At 45.5% G+C, this 15,808-nt stretch overlaps 1 protein-coding gene across 8 annotated transcripts in view; it reads right to left on the bottom strand.

Annotated features, from left to right (window-relative positions):
- VTI1A (vesicle transport through interaction with t-SNAREs 1A) overlaps nucleotides 1-15,808 on the bottom strand; it is a 743,722-nt gene that overhangs the window by 596,327 nt on the left and 131,587 nt on the right. For all 8 annotated transcript variants that reach the window (XM_063962578.1, XM_063962574.1, XM_063962575.1 and 5 more), the window contains one exon: nucleotides 3,853-3,937. In XM_063962578.1, coding sequence (XP_063818648.1) covers nucleotides 3,853-3,937 — 85 coding nt within the window. The remainder of the gene's footprint in view (nucleotides 1-3,852; nucleotides 3,938-15,808) is intronic.

Below are 15,808 nucleotides of genomic sequence, written 5' to 3'. Positions count from 1 at the left end.
TATTCAGAGTGTACACCTGCATTTCCTCTTTTTTTCCTGTGTGGAACTACAAATCTCAGCATGGTAGCACCTCTCGTTTTGTTTAGAATTAAGGTGTGCAGTCCAACCATGTTCCCTCCCCTGTATGTCCTTTGTATATTGTAGTGTGAATATGGAAATGAAAAAGAAGTGCAGACGCCACACTCACGTAGTGCGCCTAGAAGACACGGTAAAATCACAAAGTGCTCTATTTATGAAGATGTCATCTCGTTCCTTTACCGCTACAAAGTCGACCAAGTGTCAGAAGCAAGTGGATAACAATCCGCCAAATTTCCACATTATGCAACAAAACCCATTTGCAATTTGTTCCACGGGAACTTGTGACACGTATGTGACATGTATGTGACAACTGGGAGCGTTCACCAGCCTGTCACCAGGCAAAAGTGTGTATTGTGCCTGCACAGTGACAGACACAAGGGAGAGATACAGAAATGGCCCCTAGATCTACCACAAGCTAGCATGGGTGGATTCAACAGAACGCAGAAAAAAGCTACACGCTACGGCAAATTTAACATCCTCAGTATCATTAAATGAAGCTCACAATTCAATGTAGGAGATCATAAATTTGAATCTGAAATGATGTATGTATGTATGTATGTATGTATGTATGTATGTAGAGTATATCCATATCCAGGGTGAGTAAAAAAAAAAAACCTGTGAAAGAACACCAGGCATGATATTCAAAATGTTAGTACATAATGTAATGGAATACATTTTATTTTCAGTTGGTTTTGAATACGATGTACAGTAATCCAGATGTGGGCTTCATTCATGATACACATTTGTAGTCGGTCTCTGAAGTTGCGCATCACCTGGTGGGTCACTTCAGGCGTTATTGCTGCAACTTCCTGATGAAGCTCTTTTTTATTTGTCTGGCTACGCTAACAAGCAGAGGTTTCGTTACTGGGCGGAAACAATCCTCATCAGCTTCTAGAAAGGTCTCTACACAGCCTGCTGGGCCATCTGACAGCTGAGGTCTACACACATCCACCAAGAACCGTTAATGACCTGAAGACTGTTACACACCAAGTAATGACCATATCATATTTACAACCAACTGAAAACAAACTGTATCCCATGCACTTATAGGACATATACTAACATTGTGATTAGCATTTACCATAAGTGAAGTAGGGTCATCCTAAACACTGGGCCTGATTTAGAAATGTACGCAATACTCATATTTGAGCGGTCACACAACCGTGTATGCACTACGGATTTGCGACCGCTGCTGCGTGTTTGTACCCAGTTGCAGGCATCCGTGAGGCCGCCGTGGGCACCGCAATACACGTCCAGGCGGCAGCACTACCATATTGTCGCACATCATACGGGATCGCAGCTGCGAATGCATTAGCACCATCCCTGATTCAGGCCACCTGATTCTCCGAAACACAAACGAGCTGGGGGTGCATGATGTCATCCATATGTAATTACGGATGGAGCTCACATATTGAAGCAGTTAACGGAGCATAAATACAATCATCGGACACCTTTAACTCATCTGCGCGCTGGTCACGTGACGCCTCGCTGCTCCCGTCTGCCACAAACTACGCTAAACAAAATACCGTCAGCGGAACGTTTTCCCCACTACAAAAATATACAGAGAGAAGATTTCTGTCTGCAAAAAAATACAAAAAACTCAACTCATGCAGTTGTGTATGTATACAGTGCTGACGGCAAAAAATGAGCAATAACAGGCAAAAGTAATATTAAACAAGAAGCGGAAAAAGTATCAGGAATGATGATTTGTTTAATGTTTGAGCTGACGGCACAGATTCAGGGCTGTATTTACAGTTGCTGTTGCCGGGGAAATGGTGCGTGAATACGTTCTATATTAGTAAATGCGTAATTCCCGGGCTGGCACCCTGCCATCCAGCAGTTCCTCCTGCAATAGTTTTACTGGGGCAAATATTAACCCACTTCTATGCTGACTCCCGAAGGAAACAAAACAGGTAGAAATAAACTCCAGATCTACAGTGTACACTTACTAACTTATTAATGTAATAATGCTGCAACCAGAGGCCAAACCACACCAACCAATCAGCAAATACCGTGTATCTAGAGGAGGTCAGGCTTCCGTCATTTTACACCTACAAGCAATGAAATGACCTATGCCCACGTATTTACAAATACAGCGCAATAACCATTGTTCACCAGTGTTTTCCTAGAAAACACTGTATCTTAGCGTTCTAGATGCAGATACAGCCGCTATTACACACAGGCATGCGGCATATCATTTTAATCAACAGGAGCTGCTTGTGCGTCTTCTTACATTACGGCCGGCTGAGAATAGACCCCATTGCTAACAGGGATCAGAGGAGGAGGAGTGAACGTATACTCCGGATAAGGCTGAGGCTACACAAACAGCCGGGAGGAACATCACCCAAAGTGAGCTGTCTTATAAACTCCAGGCAAGGCTGAAAGTGAGAGCAATAGCCGGGAGGACGAACATCTCACCCTGCTGGGAGTCGTGACAGGTTTGCCCACTGAGTATCATTACGCTGTGATTTGGATTGGTGCATAGGAGCTCTGAACTACTGTATCTACAAATTTATTGCATGGCCATGCAGGAATACATGTAATCATTGCATGTGACATTTAAACTGTCTAATAACAAGCCATTAACCGCAGTATATAAATTACAGGCTATTACCAAATATATAGGAAGGAGTCTCAGAAGTGCATATCTAATTGGTTACATGGTATATGTTCACTAGACAGCAAGTGTGTTACCAGTGGAGGTAATACAAAGTATCACCTAAAATACACTTAACAGAGATTTGATGTGGAGCTATATTATGTTCTTTTAGGTTATTATCTTTATAGATATTCTTAAATATATTTAATTTATTTATGCATACTGGCCGGTATGAATGTTTGTTTTAAATAATAATAATTTAATAAAATCTACAAACAGATTAAATTTGCGCTTTCCTATTGTCTTTTTCTATTTCTTCTTACATTACTTTGCATCTAAGATGCACTTTTTCACAGAAAAACGCAAAAAAAAAAAAAAAAAAAAAGACGCTCTGCACCACAGTATGACGCGACTTCAGGGGCTGTTTAGCGTGACTGTAACAAGGATGCAAGTCTGTATATCGTACTCCCTATCCCGTTCAACGGCACGTAACCCCCAGTGTCTGACACCCTAATGATTATTTCAGCGTCCTGGTCCTTGAAGCAACATTGTTTATATACATTGTTCTTGTACTGTAAGTTGTTGCTTTCTTGTTTTGTTCATCCATTTATGTACTCGGTTAGGCGCTGCGGAACCCTTGTGGCGCAATATAAATACATAATAATAATATTATAATACATGGATTCCCAAATCAAATCCACTGGGCACCACAAAAAAGTATGTTCCTAATATTTAGTGCTGGAGCACAGGTGTATCCATTACTGACCAACACAACGTGGTTCTAATTATTTTACTTGGGAATCTACGAGGAGACCTGGAAAACATGTACTGTTCTGGTTCTCGAAGTTGAGGAATCCTTGTATAATAATAAATACTAATCATAATTATAATAAGGAATAGCGATTTATTAGAAATATTATTTAAATTAAGAACTAAACAACTAGCACATCCAAATAAAGCAAGTGTACAATTTAAATAACACGTCCCAGTTTCATTGAATTATTTGATATGCAACGCAAGCGAGACGGGGGGAGAGGAGAGAGCCTCCGATTGTCCCTCAATAGTGTAATATGTCACACCTATCTCAGCCGTCTGTATCCGCCTGTACTTTGAGGTGTGATGACAGGCCGCGTACTCTACGCTGCGGAGCATGACCTGGCTGGCACAACACTTACCGGTCTCCACTGCGATTTGGTATCCGCTTTCCAGCCTCCTGGATGACCTCTCCAGCCTCTCCGTGTTATCCAGCAGATGAGCTCTCTGCAGAAAGGGGAAAAAAATAAAACACAGTTTTGCAGGGATCAAAAACGGATGTCAGGTAGAAGACTCACAAGTGTCCCTTTTTTAATTAATCAATTACAATGTTATAATGTAAAACTCTGCGAGAAGGCGAAGTCTTTTAAGTGCTAAGCCACGACAAGTCCTACCGCAGGCGGGGGAGCTACTGATCACTACACAAGGTGGGCGAGGAGCCTCTCTGGCTAGAAATTAAACCCCTTGGCTTACTTTTAAGATTCAGGAGACTTTAAATACTTGTCAGTTTCACTGGCAAATTGTTCTGTGTTTCTTTTTTTTAATCTAGACACTTTATAATTAGGATTGTAGCTGAAGCTCATTACACTCCAGAGCTGTTCGCCACGCGCCAGGTACAACCTGCAAGGAGAACACACTGCCCTAATACTCCAGTAACGATTGTAGTTCATGTATCAAGAAGCAAATTTGGCAGCAGATGTTGCTATATTTCCAACAGGCCATAATCTATATGGGACATTTCTCTAGTGCAACTTGGTTCACAACTCATTTGTTGCACTCTTTTCACAAAGAAACAGTTACGGTCACAAAGGGGCCCATTGTCCTCTACCGTTCAGGATCAAACCAGAAAAGTTCTGTACAGAGAGAGAATACGCTCAGTCCTGAGGATCCAGATACAGAGGTACTCTCAATACTGAGTCTCCAGGTAGATACTACTCTCAGTCCTGAGGATCCAGATACAGAGGTACTCTCAATACTGAGTCTCCAGGTAGATACTACTCTCAGTGCTGAGGATTCAGATCCAGAGGTACTCTCAATGCTGAGGATCCAGATACAGATGTACTCTCAATACTGAGTCTCCAGGTAGATACTACACTCAGTGCTGAGGATTCAGATCCAGAGGTACTCTCAATGCTGAGGATCCAGATGCAGAGGTACTCTCAATACTGAGTCTCCAGGTAGATACTACTCTCAGTGCTGAAGATTCAGATCCAGAGGTACTCTCAATGCTGAGGATCCAGATCCAGAGGTACTCTCAATGCTGAGGATCCAGATGCAGAGGTACTCTCAATGCTAAGGATTCAGATCCAGAGGTACTCACAATGCTGAGGATTCAGATACAGGGGTACTCTCAATGCCGAGGATCCAGATACAGGGGTACTCTCAATGCCGAGGATCCAAATACAGGGGTACTCTCAATGCTAAGGATTCAGATCCAGAGGTACTCACAATGCTGAGGATTCAGATACAGGGGTACTCTCAATGCCGAGGATCCAAATACAGGGGTACTCTCAATGCTGAGGATCCAAATACAGGGGTACTCTCAATGCTGAGGATCCAAATACAGGGGTACTCTCAATGCTGAGGATCCAAATACAGGGGTACTCTCAATGCTGAGGATCCAGATGCAGAGGTACTCTCATTGCTGAGGATTCAGTTTCAGATCCAGAGGTACTCTCAATGCTGAGGAACCAGATACAAGGGTATTCTCATTACTGAGAATCCAGATACAGAGGTACTATCAATACTGAGAATCCAAATAAAAAAGTACTCTCAATGCTGAGGATGCAGATACAGAGGAACTCAATGCTGAGGATCAAGATACAGTAGTACTTTCAATGCTGAGTATTCAGATACAGAGGTACTCTCAATACTGAAAATCCAAATAAAGAAGTACTTTCAATGCATAGTATCTAGATAGTGAGGAAGTCTCAATGCTGAAGATCCAGATACAGAGGTACTCTTAATGCTGAGGATCCAGATACAGAGGTACTCTTAATGCTGAGGATCCAGATACAGAGGTACTCTCAATTCTGAGTCTCCCGGTAGATACTACTTTCAATGCTGAGGATTCAGATCCAGAGGTACTCTCAATGCTGAGGATCCAGATACAGATGTACTCTTAATGCTGAGGATCCAGATGCAGAGGTACTCTCAATACCGAGGATCCAGATACAGGGGTACTCTCAATTCTGAGGATCCAGATACAGGGGTACTCTCAATACTGAGGATCCAGATACAGGGGTACTCTCAATGCTGAGGATCCAGAAGCAGAGGTACTCTCAATACTGAGGATCCAGATACAGGGGTACTCTCAATGCTGAGGATCCAGATACAGGGGTACTCTGAATGCTGAGGATCCAGATACAGGGGTACTCTGAATGCTGAGGATCCAGATACAGGGGTACTCTCAATACTGAGGATCCAGATACAGGGGTACTCTCAATGCTGAGGATCCAGAAGCAGAGGTACTCTCAATACTGAGGATCCAGATACAGGGGTACTCTCAATGCTGAGGATCCAGATACAGGGGTACTCTGAATGCTGAGGATCCAGATACAGGGGTACTCTGAATGCTGAGGATCCAGATACAGGGGTACTCTCAATACTGAGGATCCAGATACAGGGGTACTCTCAATGCTGAGGATCCAGATACAGGGGTACTCTGAATGCTGAGGATCCAGATACAGGGGTACTCTGAATGCTGAGGATCCAGATACAGGGGTACTCTGAATGCTGAGGATCCAGATACAGGGGTACGCTCATTGCTGAGGATTGAGATCCAGAGGTACTCTCAATGCTGAGGATCCAGATACAAGGGTATTCTCAATACTGAGAATCCAGATAAAAAAATACTCTCAATGCTGAGGATGCAGATACAGAGGAACGCAATGCTGAGGATCAGGATACAGTAGTACTCTCAATGCTGAGGATGCAGATACAGAGGAACGCAATGCTGAGGATCAGGATACAGTAGTACTCTCAATGCTGAGGATGCAGATACAGAGGAACGCAATGCTGAGGATCAGGATACAGTAGTACTCTCAATGCTGAGGTAAGGTGCATACACACTTGACGATTCCCTCCATGAATGATGTCGCTAACGATTTCCCTTGAACTGAGCAAACGATATTGAGCATACACACTAAACAATTTGCAAACAATGAACGATCATCGTTCAGGCACCAGGCCAAGCAGCTAATTTAAATACACTTCGTCGTTCGTGGCGTACAGACTTAACGATGTGCACAGCATCGTTAACGTTCTAGCCAAATGTGAATTGCATGCACAGGCAACAGTGAGCCTCGTTAACGACGCGCGGGGCAGCATACAGACTGAGCAATATAGTTATTAGTTAATGATATCAATCATGACGGTGAAAATGAGATATATCGTTAACTATCTTGTGTATACACCTATACTCTCAATGCCTAGGATCCAGATACAGCGGTACTGAAAAGAGTGGTACCCCCAAACCTAGGAACGCTCATTTTATCCTTACACCAGTCACTGTCACAAAAGTTTACACAAAAATGACACTGCTCATTTTTATTATTTGTTATATTCAGCAATTTCATATTCCCATAAACCATTAAAACAGGTACCCAGTGCTAGAGTGTGCCTATGTGGAGAGCTGGTCCTATTGTCAGGCCCCGTCCTACAGAACCGAGACCAATGCAATCGGATGGTGATTTAGGGATTTTCAGAAATCGCCACACGTCATTATTGGGTTTCACCTTCAGCCTACATATTGCAGCATACTGTAGCAGATGTGCCACGCACAGGGCCATAAGGAAAAAACAGGCTGATTAATACACACACATATATATATATATATATATATATATATATATATATATAGAGAGAGAGAGAGAGAGAGAGAGAGAGAGAGAGAGAGAGAGAGAGAGAGAGAGAGAGAGAGACAAGGAGAAAATATGTGTTCCAGCAAAACTACAGCACAACATGAACGTTTCGACTGCATCGCGTCCTTTCCTCAGAACCATACATAAGTGTGGAAATGTCATTCATGTATGTAATATCCTGAGGAAAGGACGCTGTGCCATCCTGAAACGCAGACCCGAGTTATTCCCATGACTTTCACATTGTGTTACAGTCTTGTTGGAAATACATATTTTTCTGTAAAAATCCAGTGAGTACCATATCAGAATCATTATTTGGAACACAAACACACACACACACATATATATATATATATATATATATATATATATAATTATTACCAGTTATTTATATAGCACACACATATTCCGCAGCGCTGTACAGAGAATATCCCCTGCTCCAGTGGAGCTTACAATCCATATTCCCTACCACATGTACACACAGACACATTCACACTAGGGTTAATTTTGATGGGAGCCAATTAATCTACCAGTATATTTTTTTAGGATTGTGGGAGGAAACCGGAGTACCCGGAGGAAACCCATGCAAGTACGGGGAGAATATACAAACTCCACACAATTAGGGCCATGGTGGGAATCGAACCCATGACCTCAGTGCTGTGAGGTATATGTGTGTGTATATATATATATATTTATATATACATACACACACACACACATATATACAGACACACTCACAAAACTACAATGAATACAGAATATAGCCAATAAAGTATACATGGTCATCTAATGGACCATAGTACTGAAAATATGTCGGGAAAGGTCATACTCTGCATTAAGGCACGATTCACATGGAATTCAGCAAGAACTCAGAGATGTGCACGCTCTTCCTCCGAGAGGGTCCTGTAGAGAAATACCACCTCTACGGTCGTACCGTTCACAGAACAGATTGCAGAATTACAATGATCTCATTATCACATCATGCTCATTATCTAACACTGTCGCTAGCAGCAGAACACTCCGTTGACTTGATTGCACGCTCTTTGTCGCAGGAACCTCCAGCATCACCAGTAACCCCTGTGGCTTATATTGCGTAACGCATATAAAATATTTTCTAGTCTATAACAGAATAGAATCTAGAACGGTTGTTGTCTCCCCCCCACCCCCTCTCCCTTCTTAAGCTGGGTGTACATACAAAATTATTACAATGAAGGATTGCGCTGTGTGACAGATGCCATTTCAATGCAGACAGGAAAAAAGAAGAGAAGGGGGAAGAAAAAAAAGAAAAGAAAAAAAAAGACAACTGCTTTCTAATAAATAATAATAATAATAATACTAATGACGATGATGAAAAAGGAGGCGTTGCACATTTAATGTGAGTGGATGTCTCGTGAAGCGGGGCCCCCGGCTCTAATGAGCCCCTGTGGGTGGCAGGCTGGCGAGCTGTATTGACACGCACACTTAAGTTAATACACCTAGCCCAATGCCTGGGAGCTGCGGCAGCTGGGGATGCTGACAGAAAATCTCGCTTCCATCTTCAAAGAGAGGAAGTGATTAGTATGTTATCATTACCATTCAAAACGTGATTTTCCCTATTCCCTCCTGGCATAGGTGACACATCTCTGAGATGCAGGCCAGACCAGGGAATCAGCTAAAGCCACATCAAAGCGCGCCTTGATATTTTCTTTCTGTGTGTGTTGGCTGGGGAGTGGGTGAGTGAAACAAATCATTAAAACAATGCATTTAGATCAGCACAGATAAGACCCACAGTGAAGGTCAGGAGATCTGCAACAACAGGGCCGCAGTAATTACTGACTCGCCAAATGCATAGGAGATAAGTTTACGGTGAGCGCAGGGAAAGAAGGGGGGGGGGGAATGGAATGATGGAATATGACACGACGGCCATTATCAACCCTGATGATAATAGCAGCAGCGCTGCAATTAAAGCAATCAAGATGAGAAGTTGGTGGAATCTCAATTAAAGAGACTCTTTCTCCTGTGCAGGCTTCATTCATGGTGTTTCATTCATGGAGAGAAACTTACAACATCTTAAAGATGTCTTTTTTTTTTTTTTTTTTTTAACACGAGGATTTTGGAGCGGATGCCGCGTTCAGGAAAGGAAGACGCACGTCCTGTATTGTAAAACGGCTGACGGTTTGTGCGCTGGGGAAAAAGCGCAGGTAAAATTGCATTGCTCTAAAATCTGTATGTACAAAGTAGGCAATGCACTGCACTTAGGACACTCGCGTAGCGCTAAACTGTAGTGACGTCAGTAGAACCTGTTATACAGAATACTTTGGTCTTCGGCCTCTTCTGTCTGCAATATGGAACATCTTCATTTAAGCTAAATGACATTAAAGTAATACACCTATCTTTTCTTACACTGCTCCTAGCGTTCTCCACATGAAAGTGATCAGCAGCGCTCCTCGCAGTGACTCTCTAACCACGTGTACCAAACAATTACTCAGCAGTGCTCCTCGCAGTGACTCTCTAACCACGTGTACCATACACAGTTACACAGCAGCGCTCCTCGCAGTGACTCTCTAACCACGTGTACCATACACAATTACACAGCAGCGCTCCTCGCAGTGACTCTCTAACCACGTGTACCATACACAGTTACACAGCAGCGCTCCTCGCAGTGACTCTCTAACCACGTGTACCATACACAATTACACAGCAGCGCTCCTCGCAGTGACTCTCTAACCACGTGTACCAAACACAATTACACAGCAGCGCTCCTCGCAGTGACTCTCTAACCACGTGTACCAATTACTCAGCAGCGCTCCTCGCAGTGACTCTCTAACCACGTGTACCATACATAATTACACAGCAGCGCTCCTCGCAGTGACTCTCTAACCATGTGTACCATACACAATTACACAGCAGCGCTCCTCGCAGTGACTCTCTAACCACGTGTACCATACACAGTTACACAGCAGCGCTCCTCGCAGTGACTCTCTAACCACGTGTACCATACACAATTACACAGCAGCGCTCCTCGCAGTGACTCTCTAACCACGTGTACCATACACAATTACACAGCAGCGCTCCTCGCAGTGACTCTCTAACCACGTGTACCATACACAATTACACAACAGTACTCCTCGAAGTGACTCTCTAACCACGTGTACCATACAGTTACACAGCAGCGCTCCTTGCAGTGACTCTCTAACCACGTGTACCATACACAATTACACAGCAGCGCTCCTCGCAGTGACTCTCTAACCACGTGTACCATACAGTTACATAGCAGCGCTCCTTGCAGTGACTCTCTAACCACGTGTACCATACACAGTTACACAGCAGCGCTCCTCGCAGTGACTCTCTAACCACGTGTACCAAACAATTACACAGCAGCGCTCCTCGCAGTGACTCTCTAACCACGTGTACCATACACAATTACACAGCAGTGCTCCTCGCAGTGACTCTCTAACCACGTGTACCATACACAATTACACAGCAGCGCTCCTCGCAGTGACTCTCTAACCACGTGTACCATACACAATTACACAGCAGCGCTCCTCGCAGTGACTCTCTAACCACGTGTACCAAACACAATTACACAGCAGCGCTCCTCGCAGTGACTCTCTAACCACGTGTACCAATTACTCAGCAGCGCTCCTCGCAGTGACTCTCTAACCACGTGTACCATACATAATTACACAGCAGCGCTCCTCGCAGTGACTCTCTAACCATGTGTACCATACACAATTACACAGCAGCGCTCCTCGCAGTGACTCTCTAACCACGTGTACAATACACAATTACACAGCAGCGCTCCTCGCAGTGACTCTCTAACCACGTGTACCATACACAATTACACAGCAGCGCTCCTCGCAGTGACTCTCTAACCACGTGTACCAAACAATTACACAGTAGCGCTCCTCGCAGTGACTCTCTAACCACGTGTACCATACACAATTACACAGCAGCGCTCCTCACAGTGACTCTCTAACCACGTGTACCATACACAGTTACACAGCAGCGCTCCTCACAGTGACTCTCTAACCACGTGTACCATACACAGTTACACAGCAGCGCTCCTCGCAGTGACTCTCTAACCACGTGTACCATACACAATTACACAGCAGCGCTCCTCGCAGTGACTCTCTAACCACGTGTACCATACACAATTACACAGCAGCGCTCCTCGCAGTGACTCTCTAACCACGTGTACCAAACACAATTACACAGCAGCGCTCCTCGCAGTGACTCTCTAACCACGTGTACCAAACAATTACTCAGCAGTGCTCCTCGCAGTGACTCTCTAACCACGTGTACCATACACAGTTACACAGCAGCGCTCCTCGCAGTGACTCTCTAACCACGTGTACCATACACAATTACACAGCAGCGCTCCTCGCAGTGACTCTCTAACCACGTGTACCATACACAGTTACACAGCAGCGCTCCTCGCAGTGACTCTCTAACCACGTGTACCATACACAATTACACAGCAGCGCTCCTCGCAGTGACTCTCTAACCACGTGTACCAAACACAATTACACAGCAGCGCTCCTCGCAGTGACTCTCTAACCACGTGTACCAATTACTCAGCAGCGCTCCTCGCAGTGACTCTCTAACCACGTGTACCATACATAATTACACAGCAGCGCTCCTCGCAGTGACTCTCTAACCATGTGTACCATACACAATTACACAGCAGCGCTCCTCGCAGTGACTCTCTAACCACGTGTACCATACACAATTACACAGCAGCGCTCCTCGCAGTGACTCTCTAACCACGTGTACCATACACAATTACACAGCAGCGCTCCTCGCAGTGACTCTCTAACCACGTGTACCATACACAATTACACAACAGTACTCCTCGAAGTGACTCTCTAACCACGTGTACCATACAGTTACACAGCAGCGCTCCTTGCAGTGACTCTCTAACCACGTGTACCATACACAATTACACAGCAGCGCTCCTCGCAGTGACTCTCTAACCACGTGTACCATACAGTTACATAGCAGCGCTCCTCGCAGTGACTCTCTAACCACGTGTACCATACACAGTTACACAGCAGCGCTCCTCGCAGTGACTCTCTAACCACGTGTACCAAACAATTACACAGCAGCGCTCCTCGCAGTGACTCTCTAACCACGTGTACCATACACAATTACACAGCAGTGCTCCTCGCAGTGACTCTCTAACCACGTGTACCATACACAATTACACAGCAGCGCTCCTCGCAGTGACTCTCTAACCACGTGTACCATACACAATTACACAGCAGCGCTCCTCGCAGTGACTCTCTAACCACGTGTACCAAACACAATTACACAGCAGCGCTCCTCGCAGTGACTCTCTAACCACGTGTACCAATTACTCAGCAGCGCTCCTCGCAGTGACTCTCTAACCACGTGTACCATACATAATTACACAGCAGCGCTCCTCGCAGTGACTCTCTAACCATGTGTACCATACACAATTACACAGCAGCGCTCCTCGCAGTGACTCTCTAACCACGTGTACCAAACAATTACACAGCAGCGCTCCTCGCAGTGACTCTCTAACCACGTGTACCATACACAATTACACAGCAGCGCTCCTCACAGTGACTCTCTAACCACGTGTACCATACACAGTTACACAGCAGCGCTCCTCACAGTGACTCTCTAACCACGTGTACCATACACAGTTACACAGCAGCGCTCCTCGCAGTGACTCTCTAACCACGTGTACCATACACAATTACACAGCAGCGCTCCTCGCAGTGACTCTCTAACCACGTGTACCATACACAATTACACAACAGTACTCCTCGAAGTGACTCACTAACCACGTGTACCATACAGTTACACAGCAGCGCTCCTTGCAGTGACTCTCTAACCACGTGTACCATACACAATTACACAGCAGCGCTCCTCGCAGTGACTCTCTAACCACGTGTACCATACACAGTTACACAGCAGCGCTCCTCACAGTGACTCTCTAACCACGTGTACCATACACAGTTACACAGCAGCGCTCCTCGCAGTGACTCTCTAACCACGTGTACCATACACAATTACACAGCAGCGCTCCTTGCAGTGACTCTCTAACCACGTGTACCATACACAATTACACAGCAGCGCTCCTCGCAGTGACTCTCTAACCACGTGTACCATACACAATTACACAACAGTACTCCTCGAAGTGACTCTCTAACCACGTGTACCATACAGTTACACAGCAGCGCTCCTTGCAGTGACTCTCTAACCACGTGTACCATACAGTTACACAGCAGCGCTCCTCGCAGTAACTCTCTAACCACGTGTACCATACACAATTACACAGCAGCGCTCCTCGCAGTGACTCTCTAACCACGTGTACCATACACAATTACACAGCAGCGCTCCTCGCAGTGACTCTCTAACCACGTGTACCATACACAATTACACAACAGTACTCCTCGAAGTGACTCACTAACCACGTGTACCATACAGTTACACAGCAGCGCTCCTTGCAGTGACTCTCTAACCACGTGTACCATACACAATTACACAGCAGCGCTCCTCGCAGTGACTCTCTAACCACGTGTACCATACACAATTACACAGCAGCGCTCCTCGCAGTGACTCTCTAACCACGTGTACCATACAGTTACATAGCAGCGCTCCTCGCAGTGACTCTCTAACCACGTGTACCAAACAATTACACAGCAGCGCTCCTCGCAGTGACTCTCTAACCACGTGGACCATACACAATTACACAGCAGCGCTCCTCGCAGTGACTCTCTAACCACGTGTACCATACACAATTACACAGCAGCGCTCCTCGCAGTGACTCTCTAACCACGTGTACCATACAATTACACAGCAGCGCTCCTCGCAGTGACTCTCTAACCACGTGTACCATACAACTACACAGCAGCACTCCTCGCAGTGACTCTCTAACCACGTGTACCATACAACTACACAGCAGCGCTCCTCGCAGTGACTTTCTAACCACGTGTACCATACAATTACACAGCAGCGCTCCTCGCAGTGACTCTCTAACCACGTGTACCATACACAATTACACAGCAGCGCTCCTCATAGTGACTCTCTAAACACGTGTACCACACACAGTTACACAGCAGCGCTCCTCACAGTGACTCTCTAACCACGTGTACCATAGTTACACAGCAGTGCTCCTCACAGTGACTCTCTAACCACGTGTACCATACAGTTACACAGCAGCGCTCCTCGCAGTGACTCTCTAACCACGTGTACCATACACAGTTACACAGCAGCGCTCCTCGCAGTGACTCTCTAACCACGTGTACCATACACAGTTACACAGCAGCGCTCCTCGCAGTGACTCTCTAACCACGTGTACCATACACAGTTACACAGCAGCGCTCATCAGTGACTCTCTAACCACGCGTACCATACATAAATACACAGCAACGCTACTCACAGTGACTCTCTAACCACGTGTACCATACACAATTACACAGCAGCGCTCCTCGCAGTGACTCTCTAAACATGTGTACCACACAGTTACACAGCAGCGCTCCTCACAGTGACTTTCTAACCACGTGTACCATACAGTTACACAGCAGCGCTCCTCACAGTGACTCTCTAAACACGTGTACCATACAGTTACACAGCAGCGCTCCTCACAGTGACTCTCTAACCACGTGTACCATACAGTTACACAGTAGCGCTCCTTGCAGTGACTCTCTAACCACGTGTACCATACACAGTTACACAGCAGCGCTCCTCGCAGTAACTCTCTAACCACGTGTACCATACAGTTACACAGCAGCGCTCCTCGCAGTGACTCTCTAACCACGTGTACTATACACAGTTACACAGCAGCACTCCTCGCAGTGACTCTCTAACCACGAGTACCATACACAAATACACAGCAACGCTACTCACAGTGACTCTCTAACCACGTGTACCATACAGTTACACAGCAGCGCTCCTCGCAGTGACTCTCTAACCACGTGTACCATACACAATTACACAGCAGCGCTCCTCGCAGTGACTCTCTAACCACGTGTACCATACACAGTTACACAGCAGCGCTCCTCGCAGTGACTCTCTAACCACGTGTACCATATAATTACACAGCAGCGCTCCTCGCAATGACTCTCTAACCACGTGTACCATACAATTACACAGCAGCGCTCCTCGCAGTGACTCTCTAACCACGTGTACCATACAATTACACAGCAGCGCTCCTCGCAGTGACTCTCTAACCACGTGTACCATACAACTACACAGCAGCACTCCTCGCAGTGACTCTCTAACCACG

Source organism: Pseudophryne corroboree, chromosome 3 (assembly GCF_028390025.1).
Source record: "Pseudophryne corroboree isolate aPseCor3 chromosome 3, aPseCor3.hap2, whole genome shotgun sequence".
NCBI classification, from domain to species: Eukaryota; Metazoa; Chordata; class Amphibia; order Anura; family Myobatrachidae; genus Pseudophryne; species Pseudophryne corroboree.
Note: the sequence above shows the minus strand (reverse complement) of the source record. Positions and strands in the feature narration are given on the sequence as shown.